General features: G+C 31.9%; 1 protein-coding gene across 16 annotated transcripts in view; it reads left to right on the top strand.

Annotated features, from left to right (window-relative positions):
* Positions 1 to 17457, top strand: part of LOC105341043 (calcium-dependent secretion activator 1) — a 41025-nt gene extending 23568 nt beyond the window's left edge. For 4 of the 16 annotated variants that reach the window (XM_066082686.1, XM_066082694.1, XM_066082687.1 and 1 more), the window contains 16 exons: positions 300 to 423; positions 1250 to 1264; positions 2149 to 2255; positions 5935 to 5961; positions 7718 to 7874; positions 8145 to 8286; positions 8660 to 8815; positions 9237 to 9348; positions 10061 to 10099; positions 10430 to 10447; positions 11354 to 11428; positions 11837 to 11920; positions 12030 to 12137; positions 12454 to 12558; positions 14428 to 14514; positions 14862 to 17457. In XM_066082686.1, coding sequence (XP_065938758.1) covers positions 300 to 423; positions 1250 to 1264; positions 2149 to 2255; positions 5935 to 5961; positions 7718 to 7874; positions 8145 to 8286; positions 8660 to 8815; positions 9237 to 9348; positions 10061 to 10099; positions 10430 to 10447; positions 11354 to 11428; positions 11837 to 11920; positions 12030 to 12137; positions 12454 to 12558; positions 14428 to 14514; positions 14862 to 14999 — 1494 coding nt within the window. In that variant the 3' untranslated portion in view covers positions 15000 to 17457. Of the gene's footprint in view, positions 1 to 299; positions 424 to 1249; positions 1265 to 2148; positions 2256 to 3397; positions 3410 to 5934; positions 5962 to 7717; positions 7875 to 8144; positions 8287 to 8659; positions 8816 to 9236; positions 9349 to 10060; positions 10100 to 10429; positions 10448 to 11353; positions 11429 to 11836; positions 11921 to 12029; positions 12138 to 12453; positions 12559 to 14427; positions 14515 to 14861 lie in introns of all 16 variants that reach the window. The other 12 variants (XM_066082688.1, XM_066082697.1, XM_066082698.1 and 9 more) reach the window with 7 other exon arrangements.
* The last annotated feature ends 1251 nt before the right edge of the window (positions 17458 to 18708 follow it).

An 18708-nucleotide genomic window follows, 5' to 3' on the forward strand; every position in this document is an offset into this window, starting at 1 on the left:
CCAGTAATATTGGTGAAATAAAGTCGCCACAAATTAAGGTTGGTTTACAATAACACTTGACAGAGTAGCATGGTCAGATTTCTGTTCTGTGGTTTTATTAATATTTGTGGGCATTGGTTTTATTGGAAAAATCAGTGAAATTATTTAGTCAGAGACATGAAAAGCCCTCTTATTGGGGGAGAGAACAGTCCAAAAATTTTCTTTGAAAATTGTGGAACTAAATAGCAGAGGATTTCAAAGACTTGCTAGAACTATGGCAGAATGACTCAGAGTCATTATTTTATTGTTTTACAATCCAGGTTTTGATGAAAGACATTGTAACCCCTGTTCCACCTGAAGAAGTCAGAAATGTCATCAAAAAGTGTCTCGAAAATGCAGCTCTTGTGAATTACACACGGATCTCCGAATATGCCAAGATTGAAGGTAAAAATACAAAACTGAAATGAAATAAATATTAATCAGCTACTGAAGAAATTTTTGAAATGTTATTTACAGAATGAATTAAAATATACTATTAGTCCATGCTTTCATGTAATGTTTCTCCATTTATCTTTGAATATGATTATAATATTTATGGCTGTATAAATGAGCTTTGCAGTGATGCAGAAATTGCTTCATATTACAATGTATGCTATATTTTTTATGCTTAGGAAGAAAAGGTGAAAGAAATTGCTTCATTCCATGTTTTTTTTTTTCATTTTTGATTTTCTATTTATTATAATTAAGTATGGTTTCCCTAATTTTATATTTGAATTATAGTTAATGTAACTTTTATTTTGTTCAAGGATTGGGTTAATTTGTTGTCAAACTCACAAAGCATGCTTCAATTGTCACTGTAATATGGTATTACAATTTACAGTAGATTTCACACTAACCTCTTCAGTTTAGTAAAGTACTAATCTAATATATCCATTGTTTTAATGGCAGTTTTTATACAAATATTAATTTATCAGTAGATAAGGTTTTTGTGTCTCTTTACTGTTTTTGGTACATCCTCTTGAACTGGTTTACATCTTTTATATGGCATTGGTTAAAATTATTTGAGAATATAATGTGAAGCATTATGGGACTATAGAGCATTTCAAGTTTATGTTGACATGTTGAAATTTTCTTAAATGACGTTTGAAGCAGCCCTTAGATATACCTACCATATATTAATTGATTTAAGATCCAGTTTCTGTGATTTGTCCTTTGCGTCCATTTGTGACTTGACTTTGCTCTGTTGAACATTGGACTTTTAATTCTGTAGGGTCAGGATCAACGGGTAGGTGGTATTATCTGAAGTCCTGATACCCCACCAATTATTACCTGTTTTATTTCATTGATTTATTTTCTTCATCCTGTTGATGTTAACATTCAGAAAGTATACCAATACTTCCATCCCACCCAAACCACCACCATCCACCTGAATAATAAAAATTTACTGTAACAGCTCAATGTTCATATGTCTTGAGTTTTCTCCTTAAAGTCCCCAATCGTCTTCATCCACAAGATTTTACCTTTAAGTTTTCTCTACGAAGGAAATTTCATTTTTAGTTAAGATGTGCATGTATTGACATTTGTGAAATCTTAATTTCTGTAAAGATAAGAAAAGTTGTCATTTGTAAAAGTTAATTGATGTGCATGCTTCTGTTTTTAGCTACATTGATTTATATGTATGGCTTAGTACAATTAAAGTGATGCATTGTAAATGTATTGCCTGTAAAATCTTAGGAACAGTTTGATGAAGTACAAGTCTTTTGGGTTTTTTCCTGCATCCATTGTGTCATATTTTCCAGGCATATGTATAGAATGTATATGTCAATCCCATTTATGTGATAATACAAGAACAACAAACAATTTTAAACTCTGCAGCAGATTAGATGAAATTGTACATTAAACTGTATTTTACATTACCTGCAATTTTCATTCAATTGATGTAATAAACTTGAATCGTTAAAAACTCTTATTTATTACTGTTACAAACATGTGTTTGCGAAATTAACTGATTGTTGAAAATGAGGGAAAAAACCATTGAAAGTATTATTTTAGATAAAAGCATTGTGTATTATAGCTTAATGACCAAGGCTTAAAAAAATAGAAACAACACATTGAATTGATAAGTTCTGTGATTAGCAGTGTCTGACATTCATGTTTCATCTACGATAGATTCATACAATGAGGAAGTGTCACCAAAGAAACGCTTGGATGATGTGATTCACCTGGCGGAACTCTGTATCGAAGTCTTACAGCAAAACGAGGAACACCATGCTGAGGTCAGTATGAATCACCACGGCAACCAGTTGTTTATTGTATTGATTTCCGTGGCAACCAGTGTTTATTCAGTGAATGTTTTTTCCTTTTGATGTCAGTATCCTGCTTTATTGTGTAGAAAGTGAATGGAATCGTTGGCAGAAAATGGAAAATTCAATTGAAGATAAAAAAAAAATCTAAAATCACAAATTCAGAAACAAGGGAAATAAGCTAAAATTGTCGGCACATTTACTTACTTTCATATCTGATCTTATATTGTAAAAACTGGAATATATTTGTCTACAATATCTTACTGTAAGAAAATAATATTCTCATTTAAAAGTGAGGATTTGGTCAAGAGAATTGGTAAATAAAACAGACATTGCACTTGCTATTAATGCTTACTACTTACTGTAAACAAAGCACTGTCCTTACTAACCTCAAAATACACATCAATGTTACTAACATTACATATGGGCACATTTATTTGCTTAACATAAGAACTGAAGGGTGTGCAGTTATTATTAATGAACATAACTGAATTTGAATGTTGAAGGATAATATTACTTTTGGTCAACCTCTAAGCAGCAAAAATTGTTCATCAAATTATATGTTTGTCAATTTAGCCTTATTGAGCAAAAATAATCGTCAAAGTTGTCTACAGACAGGTGGAAATTAAGGCAGCAACAGATAAAATGAAAAACATATGGCATAGTATGATTACATAGGTACTTTAGCTAATTAACTTCTTATATTAAGTAATATAATCATGGAGAAATTTTGGGTTTATGGGTATTATATTCATCAGGTGTACTTGTTTTAAGTATATTTAAATGATGACTATCAGTAAAAGTTTAATGGTGCAAAGAGAATTTTTTTTTACAAGGTTTTAGCACTTGAAAATTGATTCAGCGATATTACATAATGCTTAACAATACAACATTAGGGCAGAGTTTGTCTTTTATAAATGCTTACGTTCTTTGAAGGACTCTACTCCATCCAGAAATTTTTAAAAATACAGATTTTAGTCAGATTCCCCCAAAGCCCCCCCCCCCCAGTAGTTGTTTGAAGTGTGAAATTCTGTGATGTTCATTCTGATTTGTTCCTGACATGCGCATGGTACTAACATCATATTGTTTTTGTGCTTTTCTACCTCCATTGTTAGGCCTTTGTAACGGTGAGTTATCAATGTGACATCTCTTTTTTTTTCAGCACAATAATTCTGTTCTTTTTTTCATCATTATTAATTTTTTCTTTTAACACTTATTAATATAGCATATGAGGCGTGTTCATGTTTTCAACGATTATTGATACTGGCTTGTTTGATTAGCTCAAATCTCACCTGTGTATTATGATTCATCATGCACTTTAGATTCGGCATAAAACTTTCTCTTTTTTTTTTGGATTTTTTATTTGTAGAACTTTACAGGAAAAAAAGTTGACAAAATTTTGAAGAAAAAAAATGTTGCTATTAAACTAACTGTGCTGTTGAATTTATATCCTTACAGAAAGTTAAATTCTTATATATATATATATATATATATATATATATATATATATATATATATATATATATATATATATATATATATATATATATATATATAAGGTAACAAAGAAATTAATGAAAATGATAAAATAATATGATATTTCGGAAGACTATACATGTTTACTGTAACTTTAAAGAAAAATATATCCCCTTGGCTCTATTAAGACTTTATGATGAAACTTTTTTGATTTAAAAAAAAATGTAGCTTGATCATGAAAAAAGAAAGAATACTGTAAATTCCTTATATTACACGAGTATTTAATTCTGCGATCCCGCTGTTTTGTATCAAATTGCGAGAATATAAAATTGCAAACACAGAACATTTATCAATATTTCTCACAGTTCCCAACTCTCAGAAAATAATGGCGAGATTTTAAAATCCATGAGGGGTGCTTCTCATGATTTTACGTGGATATAAATTCCTCGCGTTTAATTTGGAATTTACAGTATTTTTTTCTTGCACCAAATATGCATGTCACCATTTGTGACACTTTTACTAATGATTAATATACAGTCTGCAAAGAAGCACAATATTAGTGTGTTTGTTGTTAATACTACATATGTTACCTAAAAGATGCCTTTCTTGGCCTCATGGTACATTAGTATCTGAGAATGCTGTAATGTACATGAATTAGCTCACTTGAAAAGTATCATTGTATTGATTATCTTTGGCGCTTAGATTTTAAAACTAAGCTCAAAGTCAGAAACCTGTGGTTAGTTTCACAAAGGCTTACTGACCATGGACTAACTCATTGAACTTAAGTTTTCTTGTATGTCTATTATCCTTATTAATTCATTAATTTAAGGTCAAAACTTTGGATTTTGGAGGCCTGAAAGCAATGAACATGTCATTGTAAGCATTAACTGGATTGGTGAGATTTCCTTCATGTAAATGTGAAGGAGCCAATCAGAGAAAGCATGTTTTATTCATGAAAGTAAGAATAGTTCAATGAGTTTGCCATTGTAAATAATTCCGATAAGAATACATTTGATTTCTTGATGTTGTCAATTTACTAATTGTGGAAAGGCATATCAAACTACATAAATTTAAATGGCACATATAAAACAAAGTTCTCTTATAAATATACAGCCTAAACTATTGTTTTCCATGTATTTTTCTAGCTTTGCAGCCTGAATAAAAAATTAGGCTTTATAATTTTAAGTTTGATTATCAAACTAATCTGATAAATATCCAGTTCCTTATAATCTTTCCATCTATGTGCAATACTAGTTTATTGTTTTGTTTAAAAGCACATTCCATGTTTTAGTAAACACAAGAACACAATACTTTTAATACAAACATTTTTTTCCACTTTCAAATATGTAGATGTGTTGAATTAGCAAGATTTTTTTATTCAAACCATAAAATGTTTTCTTTGGTGGTTTATTTGAATAATACATTATTGTGAAAGTAGCCAGCATTGCAGACAAATACATTACTCATGTCAGAGAAGTCATTTTTCTGCAGTGTTTGCTTAACTTTTATAATCTGCATGAACTACCAAAGAAAGGATTTTTATTGTCAATTATAATTATTTAACAACTTTCTTTAAGTGTATCTTCTGTCATTCAAAAAGTGAGTAAAGTACTTAAATTATTGATATTATCAATCATTGCATTGCATAGAAGGAACAGCCAATTCTCCCTTATATGGAATATTGTAAGTTACTTCAGCTACCATAATTTGAAAGTTTAACTCTAGTCAATGCATTCTGTATTTCTTGCAATTAAAAGTTTCAATCAATTATGAAGTAGAAATTACCTAGTGGATTTTAAAGTTGAATATTATCTCACTTTTTAGAGTCCACAATTAGGGATTTTGAAATCAGACACTGATTTTAAATTAAGATATGATACTTGACCAAGATTATAGAGTAATTGAGGGGGGTGGGGTTGGTCTGGAGGGGTGGTTGAGGGTCAAGGATAGACAGGTGCTCCTGGTGCATCATGGAGAGTTCTAATACCAGAAAAGATGGTGTTGCTGTATGCACAGGCTATCTACCATCTAAGAATATTCAATTTAATTATAATAGAATTTCACACAGCACAATCATTTGGAGAGTCACAGCTAATACTTGGCTCTTTCTTAATGCTTGCTTGCCAATCTCAGGATATTATAAGTCATTAAAAGTTTCATGTGTCTTCTCTTGTAGAAAAGTAAAACAAAAAATATACATCAAGTGAGAATCTTTCCTTTGGCAGCTTATATGGCCTTTTTATGTTTGGTGGGGATTGATGAATATTAAGTTCTTGATTTCAGTTTCATTTTGTTTTCAATTTTCAATAATTACGCATTTCTTTCTGAAGTATGTTTTGATTATATGCCTTTGGGTCAGGGCATTTTCCTATGAGATTATATATTTACATATTGGTCGTTCATTGATATTTTAATGCATCTGATAACTTAGTTTTATAATTCACAGTGCATTTAATTTAGTTCTGTTTTAACTAGTTAAGGTAAAAGGCTAGATAATGAGTGAGGTAGCTACTTATTTCATCTTCACATATCATATTGCTGTTACCAGTTTTTCTAAGTCTTTCACAGAGAATAAGGCATGTGCCATGAAAGATTATTTTAATTAGAATTTAGAATTTACATATTCTTTGAGAAAATAAATATTCAAAGTGTATGACTGAATTTTCAAAGTACAATACACAAACAGTTTTGATATTTTTTATAAAATTAATTTAAAGTTTTTCGTTTTGAACTACATGATATGCAAGGGATTATGACTATAATTCAATATTAAAGCTTATAAGCTTTGCTGTTGCTTCTTTAACTTTTTTCTCTTTGTATGCTAAAAGTTAACATCCAGATTTTAATGGGTCACAAATGGGTCATTTGCAATTGCAATTCATCTTCGTTTGTCGTCAACTTTTGTTTAGCATTTTGAGAAATACATGTAATACTTTTGGAAAAAGGATTGATTGCATGGCTGCCATTTTTTTCCCTAGAGTTTGAAAGTTCTATAATGTATTTTATTGTCTTCAATCGCCTGATTCAGAACCTATGTGCTATAGCTGACTTAATTGTTAATAAGATCCATAACAATCAAAATGATATATATATATATATATATATATATATATATATATATATATATATATATATATATATATATATATATATATATAGTAAGTCGGTTTAATTCCACTGTCAGAATGTTCAAATTTCATGATTTTTTAAAAAGTACCAATTGGGATGGTTTTAACTTCATGCAGCCATAAAAAAAACAATCAGTCATAGTATTTATAAGCAATGAAACTTTTTTGTAAGCTGATGAAAGTATTTACGATGGGTTTAATTTCGCAGAAAGATGATAGTACATAGTTCACCTCTGAGCAGAAGGTTCCAAGGAGCTTTTTTTTTACCTCTCTATTGTCTCTTTTCGGTCTTTTCTTTCTGTTAAATATTTACTTTTTTTACCTTTTCAATACTACCATAGCTGAGCCTTATCTTTTTCTATCTTGGTTTCTCTGTTATAAGAATTGGATTGTTATGGCAATTTAAAAACTATTTTCATATGTCAAATATTAAAATTTTTTAAGTTTTTAGTTTCGACTTTACTAACTTATGATTGGGCTGGAGAGAAAAAAATCATTGTAAAACTCTAATGTGGATCTGTTGAGTAACTTTAGACCATCCAACATCCTTAAGTTGTTGATACTTTTGATTCAAGCTTTGGAGAGGAACTTTGCTTTATATTCAGGTGACTTGTCAAGACCCATGGGCCTCATATTTATAATGACTTCAATGAAACTATTTATTAACTAACATTAACCTAAGCAATTAAAGCACAATGATATTCATATCTAATTAGTGATCACCAATGCCGGTAATTGTGCATCTCATGGCTTTTACGTGTAAATGGATGTCCAATGGCTTAATCTGGTCTCGGAGATTAAATTTTTTTTTGATTTTTTTTTTTGTCTCAGGCGTTTGCGTGGTTCAGTGATCTACTGGTTGAGCATGCGGAGATATTCTGGTCATTGTTCGCGGTGGACATGGATTCGACGCTGGAGATGCAGCCCCCAGACACTTGGGATAGCTTCCCACTGTTCCAGCTCCTGAACGATTACCTCAGAAATGATGGTTTGTCTACTTAGTTATAAATTTTTGCTGAGTAGTGAATTCTGGTAAAATGTATTGAAAACCACTTGGTTTTAAGAAAAATTTTGGTTATAAGAGTAAATGCCAACACTATTAAAATTGGTGTCTACATACAGAATATTTGAAATAAAGACAAATCTCCATGCACATAAACCAGTAACTTGATTATTTACTCCACAGAATCCTATATAAGTCAGTAGATACCCGTTTAAATCCAGGTTTATTTTTATGGATCTTTTCTTTGTGACGCAGAGAACCTATCCAGTGGAAAGTTCCACCAACACCTGCGGATGGTGTTCGCCCCTCAGGTGGTGCGCTATGTGGATCTGATGGAGTCCTCCATCGCTCAGTCCATCCACAAGGGCTTCGAGCGTGAACGCTGGGAACCACAAGGGTCAGAGTCCTCTGTTGTTACTCTCACTGTAATACCAAGCTTATATTGAAGAAATGAAGATATTTATTTAAAGCATCTAATGTTATCCACATCTTAAATATCCATCTGAGAGGGCATATATATTTGCTATAAACCTCAATACATATATCTACTTTAGAGAATCAGTTATCTCCAAACAGAAGTATGTCTGTCATACCATTACATCTAATTTTAAGGATTAATCTGGTTGGAACATACAAGTTTTATAATACACTTTACATTCAGATTGACTATAAACTTATATTTTTCAAAATCAGATTAAAACTAAGTTATGTGAAATTTATGGTCATACTTCAGTCAGGATTTTTAAAACAATTGTAAACTCTGTTGACAGAAATGGTTGTGCGACGTCTGAGGACATGCTGTGGAAGCTGGACGCCCTGCAGAGCTTTATCCGTGAGCTTCACTGGCCTGATGAAATGTTCGCCGACCACCTCGACCATCGCCTCAAACTGATGGCTGCTGACATGATTGAGGCAGCTGCCAAAAGGTCAGAAATTTCATAAAGCTAAGACAATAAAAATCTAGACTGATGGTAAAAAGGTCAGAAATGTCCTAATGCTTAGCTAATACCAAAGAACAAAATAAAATATAAATTTAATTTATACAAATTTTTTTCTTTTCTTTGTTGAGCCCTTTGGATCTTTTTATTGTGTGATCTGCCAAGTTTTTAAATTTCTCTTTATTTATTTCTTATTGCAATTTAATAGCTCTTTCAAATTCTGAAAATGTACTCTATATTCATCCTTTAGACCTGCTTCATGTCCCTTAGTTTAAGAACAAGTCCTGTAATGTAAACAATATTATAGTAATTTATCCTTAAACTAAGTAGTTGTAAAGGAAGGTGGAAGTAAACTTTGAGTAAGCTTTAAAGTATTCATAAATTTTACTTATATTTTTTTTTCCTTCAGAACCCTGAAGTCATTTGAGGCGTGGCTGAGGAAGGGAGGGAAAGGGACCGACTATCTCCTGTATCCGGAGATGGCGGTAATGATGAATGTCATCATAGACTGCAAAAATAGGGTGAGTGAAAAGTAAACAGAATACATCTGTAACATACTGTAAAGAAGATTAGACTGTAAAAATAGGGTACATTAAACATAAACTTATAACGTATCTTTATGTAAATCAATTACTCTAAACCAACTTTAATTTGCAATACCTTTATTTCACAATTTACCCATCAAAAAAAGAAACTGGTTTGCAGCAACTAATTTTGGCGATCAAACCTTATCTATATTTTTGTTGTCTTTATAACCGTGCGGCAAGAACTAGATTGCGACGAGAAATAATCGCTATGATGAGGCTTTTGCGAACCTCAAGAAAATTTCTTGCACGTGAATAAAAGTTGGTTTACAGTAATCCTGTAAAGAAGGATTATTGCCCCACAAAATCCAGTTATAAAATGAAAGTTTAAAATTCATATAATTTAAGGCTCTTTAAAGGAGAATCAACATGCTTAACTTGATGTTTAGTTATTGTAAATTCAGGACCAGTTATTAATTGATATTGCAAGACATTTTACGTTCATTGTAAATACAGTGTTAATGATTTGTAGAATCCTGTAAAATCTTGTAAAATTTCATTGTACATGTAATATCAGGATTGACATGTGGAAAAGGATTGATTTTTCACTATTTGAAATCTTGTTATTAAAAAATGACTTATCAGTGTCAGAATTTTTATGAATTTAAAATAAGTAATTATCCTTAAATTTGTGTTTGTTTTATTTTAGGCCTTGCATTTGTGTGCACTTGACAGTGGAGAAAATATGGTATGTAAAATACAAAGACTTTTGCTGGATTTAATCTTTTAATTATAATTAATGAAATTTAAAGTCCCTGTAATATATGATCATCAAATCTTTATATTTCAAGACAGTAAATGCAAATTAACTGTTTTCAGATATATATAACTTCCTTTCAAATAGATTATTATTTTGTAGTGTTTTGATTTGTGACCTCATAAATAAAATTTTATCTACTTGTTGTTTATTTTATAATTTATTACATTTTTTATTTTTTTACGTAGCAGTAGACATGTTTGTTTATTTTCAAACACTTTTAACCAACTTTTTATTTTTTCGGATTTTGTTTCTTTTCAGACACTTATAGAAAATTCGGTATTGTGGTATTACGCTAATTAATTTTCTCCTCCACTCTGTCCTTTTTTTCTCCCCATGTGTTCTTTCATTAACATTCCTGGTGTCTCTCTGGTGTGATCACATCAGCTATTAACATTCAAACATCCCCAGTATTTCTCAAAGTGTCTCATCCCTTATTATGATCAATGTGATTTTTCATGTTCTTTATGTATTTTACTAAAGATTGTGTTTGCTGTAATGTGTGCTTCTTCTGAAGCATTCATCAGATATTTATGGTATTTACATGTAAATATCATACATATTCCCATCTGTTCACAAAATTAACAGTTGCATAATTCTTTCTCCAATAAGCAACTAAATGGTGATTGTTATACATGTCCTAATATTTAATCTCAATACATGTACTAGGTTTTCGCTTTTTACATGTAATAAAACGCAGTATTAACTAATGCAAGAGATGTTTCTCTAAAACCAGTCATTGTAAATTTTAAGCTTGCATGTGCTTTCAGAGTTGGAAGATTTCAGTTTTCTAACAGTTTTGCTACATTTTATTATGGTTTGAATTTCATCTTGTAGGAATATGAAATATTTATAAACAATACCCATATATATTTAAGACCTCCAAGACAAAGGGATTAGTAGATAAAAGTATCAACTGAAAGTAATATTTTGTTTGATAATTTTGTAATAATAATTAATCTGCTTATGATACATGTACTTGGAATAATTCAGTATTTTTATGGGATTAATTTCAACTATTATCATTATAATATGTTAATCTAAAATGACAGTGATTACACTAAGATATGTGTTCCTGATATTTCTGTACTTTTGGTTCAATATATTCATGTTTGGTTTAATATGTTACATTGATTATTCTTAAAAGATTTGAGAGTCTAATAAAATCTGTTTTGTTTTTTGAAGCACCAGTACCATACCAAAATAGAGGATTTTCTGGATAGGATACAAGTTCAGATGGTCAAATGTTTGATAGAAAAGGTAAAGTATGATAATGTGTGTTTCATGTGTGGGTTTGTGCCAAGGGAATAAAATGAAAGGCAGAGGTAGAACGAAGAGAGAGAGAGAGAGAGAGAGAGAGAAGAGAGAGAGAGAGAGAGGAATTTAAAATTTAAGTTATTGCAGTTGTGACAAGTAAAAAAGAGAAAGACAAGAGGAGAGATATTAAAGTTAATAGTCCTTCCAATAGTGAAGATAGTAGAGATGATATTGGAGAGAGAGAGAGAGAGAGAGAGAGAGAGAGAGAGAGAGAGAGAGAGAGAGAGAGGGAGAGAGGAGAGAGAGAGGGAGGAGGAGAGAGAGATGAATGAACAAATCAGAAGAGAAATAAAACTTGAAAACCTGATTCATTAGAACATTTGAGAAGAAGGTGAATATTTGTTATTTCAGCTGTTATCAGTACTGGAGTCAGTGCTGAGCAAACTTGCCAGATATGATGAGGGAACATTCTTTTCTTCAATATTATCACTAACAGTATGTACCCTCTCATTACATATTTGAAATATCTCAAATAATTACATTAAAACTTTTCAATAAATTCTATATATCAATGTAATAATTTCAACTGCATTTAATTGAATAGAAACCAGTGAATGAGCTGGGCAAAGCGTATGTTGATTTCATGAGAGGAAATCTGGACATTCTGAGACAGAAAATTGCAGATGAGTTATTTACTCTGTCTATATTTGAGGTAAGGAGTCCAATTATTTAAGATGTCAGGCTTTCCTCAACTGTATTCTAGCAATGATGCAGGTTTTTGTAATATGAATTTGTTGAAATGTAGTATGAATAAAATTAACATGCAAGTGTATGACTGTTCATAAATTATGATACTACTTGCTTGGTTCAACTCCAAGTAGTTTAGAGAATAAATGGCCCATATTTCTATGTCTACCTTATTATAGTCATTAGGAGCAGCAATGGTAAATAAGATTTACAGAAACTAATTCAATGATAGTGCACTGGTAAATGTAAGCACTGATGGTGTTCTATCTTGGCCATTACAGCAATGGTATACAGGTCAGATGAAGATGATCTGCGATTGGTTGTCTGACCGGCTGGACCTGAGTCTCCACCCCTACCAGTTAACCTGTGTCATGACCATCAACAGGGTGAGTCCCGGGCCTCCATACCTCAATGTGAGGCTGGATGGTCAACAAATTAAACATAAGTCTTCCTAAAATTTTAAGACATGAATTGTTAAGCTATAAACTATGATTCAGTAAAGAAGAAATCCATATATTTTACCTTTTAGATTAGGGTATTTTCCTTTAGTTTTGAATAGAGCTCTTCTTTAAAAGGAGATCAATGGAGTCTAAAAATTGCCATGACCATTGAGCCTTCTTGATGTGAAAACGGGATCTTTATTTTGTCAGCTTTCAATGAATTCAAATTATAATCATGTCTTCATTAAACCCCCCGCAAACAAAGTTTGGGGGGGTATATAGGAATCACCTTGTCCGTCTGTCCGTCTGTCCGTCTGTCTGTCTGTCTGTCCGTCTGTCTGTGCAATCGTGTCCGGTCCATATCTATCTTATGGAGAAACATTAGAAGTTCTTACTTCACACAAAGATTGCTTATGACCTAAGGGTGTGTCATGACCTTGACCCAAGGTCATTCGGGCAAGGTCAAGGTCACTGGCAGAAAAAATGCAAAATTCGTGTCCGGTCCATATTTTTTTTATGGAGAAACATTGGAGGTTCTTACTTCACACAGAGATTGCTTATGACCTAAGGATGTGTCATGACGATGACCTAAGGTCATTCAGGCAAATCAAGGTCACTGGCAGAAAAAATGCAAAATTCGTGTCCGGTCCATATCTTTCTTATGGAGAAACATTGGAGGTTCTTACTTCATGCAAAGATTGCTTATGACCTAAGGGTGTGTCATGACCTTGACCCAAGGTTATTCGTGCAAGATCAAGGTCACTGGCAGAAAAAATGCAAAATTCGTGTCCGGTCCATATCTATCTTATGGAGAAATATTGGAAGTTCTGACTTCACACAAAGATTGCTTATGACCTAAGGGTGTGTCATGACCTTGACCCAAGGTCATTCGGGCAAGGTCAAGGTCACTGGCAGAAAAAATGCAAAATTCGTGTCCGGTCCATATCTTCCTTATGGAGAAGCATTGAATCAAATATTACTTATGACATAAGGGTGTGTCATGACCTTGACCCAAGGTCAGATGAGGAAGTAAAGGTCATTGTTTTGAAAATGTTGAATTTTGTCTGTGTCATTTCTGGTATTAATGGAAATATTAGAAGCTAAAATTTGACACAAAGCTTGCTCTTCTCAGGCCACATAAAATTATTTTTAGATTTTCATCCCCGTTTTTCTGAAAATGGCCTGCCCCAATGAAATTTTTATTTTGAAAAAAAAATGTGTGGAAAAAAAATTTCCGAAAAATTGGGCTCAGTATACCAATAATTCAAAATGTTTAAATATTAAATGGCTGCTTGACATGTGGATTTCGTTTGATTCGAGTTTGATTTGAGTCATGGTTGTTAAAGGAAGAATGCAAATGTCCTCATGTATTAACAGTTAACTAAAAATAAAATGGAATTAAAGGATAGAAATTGGTTTGTTTACTCCTATTAGCATTAACAGTTTTAAAAAATAGAGCAGATGTTATTTATAGAAAATAGTCAGTGAAATAGATTCATCCAATATTTTCTATAATAGCAAAAATACACGCGTTATGATTTTTTTCTTAGCGGGGGGTATCAATTGTGAGCTTGCTCACAGTACCTCTAGTTAATTTTGCTATCCATATTTTGTGGACTGTGCTAAGCATTTACTCATCTATATAACATTACGTACTTCAAAGCAAAAGCATTATCAATGTAATGTCATCAGTTCTACAATTCATGTCTCTATGAAGTTTGGTATCCTTATATAAATTTGTGGACTTTCAAGTTAATATTGTGTGATTTTGACTTTTTAGTGGCCGATAAACTAGTGTGGTGTATTTTGTTTCAGAAATGTTTCTCTGACTTTGAGCTGCAAGGAGTCCCAGAGAATGCACTCAATGCCAAAACCTACCAGACCATCTGTAGCAGACTACAGGTATTGCTTCTGCCCATACTCTGTAAAGATAATGGTCAAATAAAATATCCTATGCAATGTGTGATTATGATTCGATTCTTATACATATTTCTTTGAATACAATTAAAGACCATGAGTGGTTTTGCTTGATATCAATACAAACCTGGATTTAAATGATTTACTTAATAAAGAAATGATTGAAATTTTTTAAGTGTAAGCATTTTTCAGTGAAAGAATTTAAAAGATAAAGCATGTACATTTCAAAATGAAGTAGACTGTTTCACAAAATTTTTATTTTATCAAATTTTGTCCCTAGATGTACTGTAAAATGTTTGTTGTACTTGTATAATATTCTGTTTGAATTTAAGGTTGAGGAGGCCACACAATCTGTAACTCAGTCAGAGAACAGTAGTAAGACTTCAAGATTCCTGGGGGGTGGGGGTAGCTCCATGGGGGGAGCCAGCAGTGGTACCGGGAGCCAGGCCAGTGGGGACGAGTCTGACTGAGGGAGAGGCAGGGTTTTTATGATGGAGGGCAGGAGTTTCGAGAGGGAAGGGTGCGGATTTATGAGGAAAGGGTAGTGTTCTATGATGGTGGGTCGTGAGGTTATAAGAGTTAGGGGTTGGGGCTTTATGAGGGAGGGGCGGGGTTATAGTTCTGTGATCTGCTGTTTTATATACACGTCAGCTTTGTTTTCCTGTGGAAGTCGACACACTTCTCAGTAAATATGTATGGAGTTTAGCTTTACTGTGTGAGAAGTTTAGACTAGATGTGTTCAATTCAGACTTTACGGTGTGTAGAAAGTTTTATTCCATGTATGTGAGTGCGTTAGAAAAATTTACAAGACTTAATTGTTGCTCTCAAAGGCTTCGATTTGTCTGACTGATTCACTTTGTGCTAAAGTTTATCAAATTTTTTGTAATTCTTTTTTTTGCAAAGGGCAACAAATTGCTTTATAGACAAATTCATGTTTAGAATAGAATGTCTTCATCTTTGCGAAAGCAAAATTTTTATATTTTATGAGTACAAGTCAAGAAAAAGAATTATTTCTTAATTCTTCAATGTGATTCTGTCAGTAAAATTTTCCTTTCTCTCCAATTCTTGTTACAAGGTATTAATAATTGTTACTTCTTATTACCAATACTAATATATAGGCTTAAAATAAATCAGAGTAAATGATGACATTTTCTCATGTTGAAGCATAATATATTGTATATTTAAATATGTATTTAGATTGTAGCATTGTAACTGCTGCTTGGTTTTTTATATCAAATCAATGAGCCCATGATTGAAAACTGTGTAAAATATTTTTTTTCATTTGTTGCCATATTTTTTTTTACAAGAAAGGGAGTAGAAGTAAGCTATAAAATTGGAAGAGTAGATTCCGTATTTAAATCATATAAGTGTTGTGGAGCCGTAAAGGAGAATAAGTTATATTTTACATTATACAGATTACTAAGCTAAAACTATCATGCCTTTGGGTGAAGCTTTGTTGAATTGCAAGTGGAAAATTTCTGTCTAAGCTTTGGTAATAATTTCCACTTTTGATGGAATACTTTTGTCATATCACTGCCAATTCTTTATTAAGTAATTAATCACTGGTAAATGATGTTATTGATAAAAACTGGTTGTTTTTTTCTTACACATGTATTCAAAATATCAAGATGCGGAATGATGCAATTTTTTTGAAACATTTTGTTTATTTTTATCTGTGAGATTCTATGTACAAGGTTGTTTATGTTTTTACAGTGAACTTCTTTCAGAATATTTTATTTTTATCAGGCATTCCCGACTGTTTTAGATTATATCTATAATATTTTGTCTACATGACATTACATAGTTATGCATTCCGAGTTATTTTTTTTGGTGAAGAACATTCCAAAAATTTAAGTGCAAAATCTCTTTATAAGCAATCACAAATGTCAATTGTGATGGCACTAATTTGCACTGATTTGGACATCTCAATTTTGTCTTTTTACGGAGTAAGAACCAATACACTGTTGTAATTTGACCGATTTTTCAATTCAAGGAGCTATATGTAATCTCAATTCAAACAATTGAAACAATCATAGCTGTTTCATGATTTATGTCAAAATTTGTCAACTCACATGTGCTGTAAGACCTTCCTGTGGTGTTTTTCGATCAAACAAATGGCTCATTCATGCTTTTTAAAAAAGATCATCAATATGTGTAGCAATTTAAGAAGCAATGTGGATTAATTACATGTATCTAGAGACTTTATGTAGCTGTTTGTAATTAATTGCTGTGAAGTTCATATATGTATAGCATTCCTTTAGGATAAAAGCTAAAACATTGGTTAGTAGATCTGAACAATGATGTAGGACAATTTTCCTGCAAAATTTTGATCCAGAATTTCTCTCTACATTAACTATGACCAGAGATGTCTAGCATTTTTTTGGTTTCTTTTATATCATCCTCCTGAGGCTGTTGCTGTGCTACATTTGTATTTTTGGTTGAGCTCATGCATTCAATTTTGTGTTCTATTGAGTGATAGTACGTATAGATTATTATTTTTCATGCAGAATTTTCACTAGTTTACATCATGAAATCTACAATTTTACGTGAACAGTTTTAATTCAACATGAAATCCATATAATACATAGAAAAAATGTGCTTTTTGACTAGAAGTTACAGTATTTCTATATGAAAAGAAATCCAATTTATTCAAAACAGATATCTAAGATACAAATTATAATGTGCTTTTTACATGTACAATAAAATGCTGTCAATCTGTGCTAGGAAATCCAATTTATACAAATAGCTTAAGGTTACATTTATGAAATCCATCTGGATGCCAGTTGGCATGATCCAGTTGGCTCCATTTCAAGGCGGTCGTTGGAATCAGTCTACATGTTGTTTCTTCTTGTTATTGAGAATTATGCAATCTGCGTGCAATATTTATTAAGGTCTGATGATCCATATTAAAGATGTAGAATGATTTTATGCCTGCGTTAGTTTTTTTTTCAAAAAGTTTATTTTTTTGTACCTCACGAAACATTAGGTGGCTACGAACCAATCCATTCGTAAAATATGCATTCTTGAAAATTTGCACGGACGATTTTATTCAATAATGTCTGATTCCGGTATTTAGAAGGACATCTTAACACTTCTGCTATCTTTTGCACAAATCGTGCAAGATGGGATAAAATTTAAGAAAATTATATGCGAGGAATCAAGTATGTGGAGGCAAAAAAATTGATATCATTGTTCTTTGTCTGCAAAATGGCCAAAACTATATGATAGATGTAGTCTGTAATTGAATTCTGTAGAAGAAGCATGCATAAATCATACGTTTGTGCTAATTTTTTAAAGTATAATTATTATATATGTTTTCAGAATTTGGCATCTTTACAACCAAGAGAGTTTATTATGTGTATCCCATAAATATTAATTTTTAAGATTTTTTTATTTTTGATTCAAAGAGATAACATTATTAGTTTTGATTTGCCCATCATAATACGTCGGAACATCATTATTTCTGGTGTTGGGTAGATAACACTATTTTCTAGACATGTAATTTTTCCGGCCAGTTTAGACCCTTTTTGTTTTGAACATCCGTGATGTTTGTCCACTAAACGCCTTGGCGCCGATAGAGATATGTTACAACTAATGAAATTATATACCCTATAATGTTGCTGGGATAGAGATTAATGGTGGTGCCACTTTTTCAAAGGCAGGAGTTTCAGGACAAAATAGCTTCAGCAAGAAAAAAAAATCGAGAACATATTATTTACAAATATTGATCATGTTAAGTCATAACTCTAAAATAATGACTTGCACCAAAAGTTTGGTGTGGTATTGTCATACAGATTTGTCATTCCTGTGTCCTAGAGTAAAACAGATAAAACATTGCGGTTCTCAACACTGGCTCCTCAATTCAGACCTAGCCTGTCTACTTTTCTTTTTCATGTCATTGTACTATCACAGTGGTCTAGACAGTAATAGTGCTGTAATTGTCCATGGTATTTAAAGGACAACAGACTATGTAAGAAATAAACAGCATGTTATAAAGTTCACCGGGATATTAATTTTTCGTTGGACACATTATCAAATCCTGTGAAGAAATAGTTACTCTGTCATTGTAAGTTTTATCAATTTCCTTGATTTGCACATTACAATTACTGGAAGACCGATAATTGTCTGAGAAACATACCAGCCACAATTAGGAACTCACCATAAGTGGACAACTTTAGA

The sequence above is a fragment of the Magallana gigas genome, chromosome 4 (assembly GCF_963853765.1).
Source record: "Magallana gigas chromosome 4, xbMagGiga1.1, whole genome shotgun sequence".
NCBI lineage: Eukaryota > Metazoa > Mollusca > Bivalvia > Ostreida > Ostreidae > Magallana > Magallana gigas.